This window comes from Herpailurus yagouaroundi, unplaced genomic scaffold (assembly GCF_014898765.1).
Source record: "Herpailurus yagouaroundi ecotype Mexico unplaced genomic scaffold, PumYag 193, whole genome shotgun sequence".
Lineage (NCBI taxonomy): Eukaryota > Metazoa > Chordata > Mammalia > Carnivora > Felidae > Herpailurus > Herpailurus yagouaroundi.
Window position 1 is genome coordinate 3,562,126 of NW_024412424.1, and position 6,198 is coordinate 3,568,323.

Consider the following 6,198-nt stretch of genomic DNA (forward strand, 5'->3'; position numbering starts at 1 on the left):
CCCCCCCCCCCAGATCAGAAGCTACCAAGTCTCAAAAGAAAAGCCCCAGGGGCCTTTTTACCTCAAAAAGAAACCAGGAACCACTTATGCAACAATCAAGTTGCCTTGCATGTATAATGCCTCACTATTCAATTTGCTAGTCTTAAAAGAAAAAAAAAAGCTGCCTTCAAGATTAACAAGGAATGGGGTGCCTGGGTGGCTCAATCAGTAAAGCATCTGACTTCAGCTCAGGTCATAATCTCCCAGTTCATGGCTTCAAGCCCCGCGTCCGGCTCTGTGCTGACCGCTCAGAGCCTGGAGCCTTCTTCAGATTCTGTGTCTCCCTCTCTTTCTCTGCTCCTCCTCGACTCACGTCTGTCTCTCTCTCTCTCAAAAACAAATCTATAAATTTAAAAAGCATTAAAAAAAAAAAAAAAGGATACCAAGGAAGAGGGGTGCCTGGGTCACTCAGTTGTTTAAGTGTCAGACTCTTGGTTTGGGTTCAGGTCATGACCTCATGGTTTCATGAGTGCTGAGAGTGCAGAGCCTGCTTGGAATTCTCTGTCTCTCTCTCTCTCTGCCCCTCTCCCACTTGCGCTCTCTCTCAAAATAAATAAACTTAAAAGGAAAAAAAAAAGAATAGCAAGGAAGAGGCAGCTGATTGCACGCCATTCTAAAGCCTATCTAGGGGAAGTCTGGATTGCTATAAGAAAAAAAAAAACAAAAACCAGCAGCCATGGGGCTGTGATAGGGTGACAGATGCTTGAGGAAGGCCACACCTGAGCAGAGTTCACTCCTTAAGCAGCTCCCTACCTAGAAGAGAAGGAACTCAGGGAGCTCCACAAACACCCAAAGCACTGCCTCTGTGGTTCCTTGGGTGTGAAGAGCCCATTTCCCCCTCCTGAGCTTTCCAGACTCTTAAGTGCCACAAACTTTACTATATGATCATTGTGCACAGTCCTGGGAATACACAGGAAAATATGACAAAGCCTCTGCCCTCAGACTAGCCTAGCAGACAGGGGATCACACAAGGGCACCCTCTCCTGGCCCAGCTCTTTTTTTCCAGGTGTCGGGGATCACCTCTATTCAGTGCACACCCATTACGACAACGATTTATAATTAGTCTCCCACACACCCTACTTCTCAATGAGCTCTGATGGGGCAGAGAAGGTCTTAGCCATCTTGGTTTCGCCAGCACCTAGCACAATGCCCCCCAAAGTAGAATGAACATAGGGAGGTGGGGGAGAACACTCTTAACTTTCCAGATAGAGGCTATGAACCTGCAGAGCGTGGACGATCCACAAGAAGCAAAGGAGACAAAGTCTGACGAACAATGCATGCCATATCCACCTTTTCTTCGCCTCCTCCTTCCCATGGCTGCTGTTCACTTGGCTTTGGCATAACCCCTCCTCACTACGCGGCTCTACTGACTGTATACACAGTCCATACCACCAGACCCTGGCCCCATCCTCAGGGACCACCCTTCACCCCAAAGAATAGGCCCCATTCAACGAGGCCTCATCCTCCAAAAGGACTTCAGTCTTTCCTATTTTCTAATAACTTGAGAAGGCCCCAAACACAACGGGCTGCCTTGTGAAGCAGATGCTACCCACTCCTCACTGGCTGACAAGCGGTGGGTGGAGGGAAGTAGGGCAGGTGGTCTTAAACCCGCTGTGATTTTTCCCACTGCAACTGAAAGAAAATCCAAACTCCTTCCTGAGACGTGTAGGCCGCGTGCGATCTGGTTCCAACCTCTCTCCGAACTGAACCCAGGACTTTCAGTCTCTGGCTGCATTTTCTTCCAGCTCTTTCTCACCTGGAGCTCTCTGAAAGTGCTGTGTCCTCTACACCTGACTTTGCACAGGATGCCGTCCCTTTTCTTAGACTTCCTCTCACAAGGTGGACTTCGTTTTTGCTACTCACTTTCTCTTCCTCAAACTATGAGCTTGAGAGCAAGGGCTACGTCAGCACCCAGCTGGGTGTCCCACACATAGTTAAGTGTCTAATAAAACTTTGCTGCTTTAATAAAACGGGGGACCGCCATCCCTCCACCCGGCTCCCCCACCATCCTTTTTTTCCGGATGGTTCCCGCACCGAGTCATCCCCATCACTTGCAACCTGAGTCCCACTGCCCACAACCCACTCTCCGTTATCTGCCTTCACAACTTCCCACCTCGTAAACCCCACGAATGCATACATTTAGCTGTCCATCTCTCGGCCCTTACACCCCCCAGCTCCCCTCTTAACCCTTTACATTCCATAAACCCCAAAACTGCTTTTCACCATATACCTCCCCATCCACAGACTCACCTTAAACCCATCCCTCTCGCCCCAGGACAAGCTCCTAAAACCCATCACCTGCTGCTTAACCCGGTAAGCCTTTCAGTCCGTCGCATTTTAACCTCATAAATCCCTTCGGCCTCAGAACCACCCCCCCCCCGCCCCGCTTTCAGTCCTCCCTGAGCCCCCACATCTCCCCTCCCAGCTCCCCGCCCAGAGATGCACCCCAAGCTCTCACTGTGCACCGTCCTCACTCCTCAGGCCCCCTGTCAACTTGGCCCTGGCCCCGCGGCCCGCCCCCTTCACTCCCGCGACTTTGGGCGGCCCAGGCCCCCGTCGAGCCCGCGCAGCACCTGGCCTGCGCCTCCTCCAGGCTCTGGTCGGTGATGGCCATGATCTGCTGCAGGACCTCGCCTGTGTCGGGGCCTGGTGGGGGCCCGGGCGGCGGGCGGCGCAGGGCCGGGAGAGGCGGCGCGGGGCGCTGCGGGCGCGGCGGGGAGTCCATGGGCGGCGGGACCGGGGAGGCGCCGAGGAGGAGCGGGCCCGCTCACAAAAGCGCCGCAGCCAACCACCGCCACCCGCGCGCACCGGGCGCGCGCGCCCAAGCCCCACCCCTCGCCGCCGCCGCCAGCCAACCGCCGCCAGCCAGGCCGCCGCGCCCCGCCCACAGACACGCCCCTAACTGCCCCTTGCAACGGCCCGGGACTCGGTGGGGAGTTGCCGAGGCAACGGCTCTTCCCATCCTCACTCTCCTCCTGGCCGAGGCAGGGCGACCACTGCTTCGCTCTGCTTCAGAGGCTCCCCCCCCCCCCCCCCCATGTCCACCTCCCTCACCTGCTCAGAACGACTCCTGCTTAGAGACCTTAATCTTTCTTGGGGCCCCTCATGTCTCCTCAGAGCCCCCGCACCTCCCTCAGAGAACTCCAGCATTTTTCCTCAAGAGACCCTCAAGTCTCCTCAGAGACCATCCCCGCTACGTCCTCACGCCCTGTACTCCCCGCCAGAGCCCCCACCCCACCACAGAGCCCCCCATCCTCCAGAGAGCCTCCACTCCTCAACGGTCCCCACTCTTCCTCAGTGGCCCCCGTGTCCCAGACACCCCCCGCCCTCAGAGTACCCCACTCTTCAGGCCACCCCTTCCTTTCTCAGAAATCCCTATGATTCTCAGATCCTCACCAACACTCACCATTCATCTCCAGAAGCCCTAACACCCAGTCCCCTAATGGTCCCCTCAGTCTCGGCCCCGTCAGATGGGCACTAGGGCTCCTGGCCTCCCGGCGCTTCCCTCTAGAGCTTTCCACGCGGGGTGCAGTTGTGTGTGGTGATGGTGGGCTGGAGGGTTTGAAGGGAGTGATTTTCTCGGCTGCAGAAATCAATTCTCTTTTCCAGGTCTGGCTGACGAGTGATCGCCCGTTGATTCACTCTCTCCATCTACTCCGGTCTGGGCCTTCAAAACCCTAGCACGCGGTCACTGAGCTACTGAAGGATGCTTCCTGAGGGTCTGCTCTGAGGTGAACCCACCCCAAGTAAGAGTGGATGTCCACAGGTCTTTTGTTTCAAACCACCAGACCTCACAGCGTCAGAGAAGGCTCATCGTGTGAGAGAAAAGGAACGGACTGGACACGAATCACTTCTCCAAAGTCACAGGACCTGCTGGAGCCCGTTTTCTCTGAGGACAGATTCGAGACGCAGGCTCCTCAAGGGTCCTCAGTCTCTCTGGAAACCCTTCAGGCCAAGGCCCATCTTCTCATTGCCGCTGGAGAGGAAACACAGTCACCCTATCTGGTGTGACTGGATTGGAGGACCCAAAAGAGGACGGCAGGGAATGCAAATGAGTGATGCGGGATGTGAAGAACCCCTTTGGAAGCTCCCCGATTAAGGAAACCTGCCACTTGGCCCCAGTAAGAGGAAGTACTAGAAGTTGTGGCGACCATGACTGTTGTCAGGGCAACAGCTGTTGCCCTGTACAAAAGTTCAGCAGCCCTGTACGTGAAACCTCAAAGTTGTGTGTGATTTCAGTGTCTTTCAGAGAACAGTGGGGGCGGAGGGTTGAAAGCTTTAGGGACCAAAACTTGCATGGCGGAGACACCTACAGAAGAGGGAAAAATCGATGGGACAAGATGCCAAAGGAGACCAGAGGAGTGTGGGTTAGAGCCCGGAGGATACTAGTGCGCGAGCGGCCAGCTCAGAGCAAGTGAAACTTAAAACTGCCTTTGGGAGGCCATTTGGGGTCCCCACCCCATACGAAGTGGCTTTGGCACCTAAAGTGACGTGTCTGTCCAATGGGCCTGGAGTCCCGCAGAGGCAAGGGCTGCCTTTCATGGGCCTGTGCCCAGGCATATGGTGGGGAGGGTCATCATCTCTGGAGATTTCAGGCCTCAGGCCCTAGAAGACATGCTGCCCACCTCGGATCCTGAAGTCTCCAGCATCCCGGTTCATTCGTGCCGCCCACAGAGCTGTCTTAGGGCAGGGGGAGTTTTCCCAAAGGGAAACCCAGCCCCATTCAGTGAAGAAGGGACCTAGATGTTTTTGGTTCTTCAGCAATGTGTGCTTTAGTGATTTAAGAATTTGGCCTCCAATGGGAGGCTTTTATTTAGCATGTGAACCTTAAGAGGCTATAACCTTGTGTCCCCCTGCCCCCCCTTAAGCGGAAGCAGAGAATCCAGATTCTGGTCTACACTGTACCTAGCAGGGTGCCTTTATGAGCACCTGAGAGGGGGCTCATCATGGCATGTCTGAGCCTTGGGGGGCTGTGGGGTGAGAGGAGGAAAACCAAGCTGAGGTTGTGACCAACTCTTGACTCTGTGGGGAATCCAAAGCCCTCTCCCCAGGTGCCTCTCTAGTCCCTTGATTCATCTCTGTGTCTTTTGAAGCTGTGCAACCACAGGCCAGATGGCAACCCCTCTGAGCTCCTGTCCTGTGAAAGTAAGTGTCATACCTGCACCACAAGATGCAAGTGATGATTAAATAACGCAACTACAGTGCTTATCAGAGTGCCAGGCACATCAGAGGAGCCTGGGAAATGGCAACTCTAAAATCCTGCATCCTGCTCCATGGGCCCTACTGCCCTTGGTCGGGGGGCAGGGAAGGGGATGGACACACCTGACTATTAATGACCTGGACTCAGACGAAAGGGCAGGCAGGAGAAAGAGGGTGAGTTCGAGGCAGGGGAACAGGCAGAGGAGACCGAGGCAAAGAGAATGCGTGTAAGACCTCCAACAAGAGAAATGGAGCGGGGCACCTGGCTGGCTCAGTCGGTAGAACATGCAATTCCTGATCTTGGGGTTGTGAGTTTGAGCCCCATGTTGGATGTAGAGATTACTTAAAAAAGAGAGAGTAACAGCCGTGCAGAGATCAAAGATGAAAGAGAACAGGGCTGAGGAGATCCCAGCCTAGCCTGAGCTGAGGCGGACAATTCTGGGACACAGGGACAGACGGGACTCTCTGAGTTGATGATTGAAAATGCTCTGGAGACCTCAGTGGAAAGACTTACTCCTTATATCATGCTCTCCCCCACAGACCCCCTCGATTCTAACAACGGACAGACAAGACCCCAGAGGCTGCAAGGGGCCACAAACCTTTTCCCAGATCACACTCAGCACCCCTCAGTCTGCGCCCCTAAAGAATCAGCTTCAGGCAGATAGTGCATCCACGGTCCATGTCACCCTGTCTCACTGGGCGGGGTGGCCTCATCTCTCCCATCTTTGACACCCACATCACCACAGACAAGGAAGCAGTCCACAGGGTTTACCAGGGATGTGTGGTAAAAATAGAAAATGTCAGTTAAAACCCCCAAAACCTGAGATGATTAATTAGCAGATTCCTGAACCCCATCTGACTTTTCTCCTGCGCATTTAGAGGTGACCCCACACCCCCAGGCCCCTGGAGCAGGCAGAGCTGTGTGCCTGGGGGAGACTGGCAGTGGAGTTGTGCCACGGC

General features: G+C 54.7%; 1 protein-coding gene across 2 annotated transcripts in view; it reads right to left on the bottom strand.

Moving 5' to 3' along the window:
* The window catches only part of PBX4 (PBX homeobox 4), a 44,642-nt gene extending 41,829 nt beyond the window's left edge, over positions 1-2,813 (bottom strand). Inside the window, exons 1-2 of one of the 2 annotated variants that reach the window (XM_040445052.1) lie at positions 2,613-2,727; positions 1,796-1,924 (exon numbers count right to left, since the gene is read on the bottom strand). Coding sequence is in view for 1 of the 2 variants with exons in the window: in XM_040445051.1 (XP_040300985.1) it covers positions 2,613-2,764 (152 nt within the window). In the remaining variant the exon portion in view is untranslated. Of the gene's footprint in view, positions 1-1,795; positions 1,925-2,612 lie in introns of both variants that reach the window. The other variant, XM_040445051.1, reaches the window with a different exon arrangement.
* Between the last annotated feature and the right edge of the window lie 3,385 nt (positions 2,814-6,198).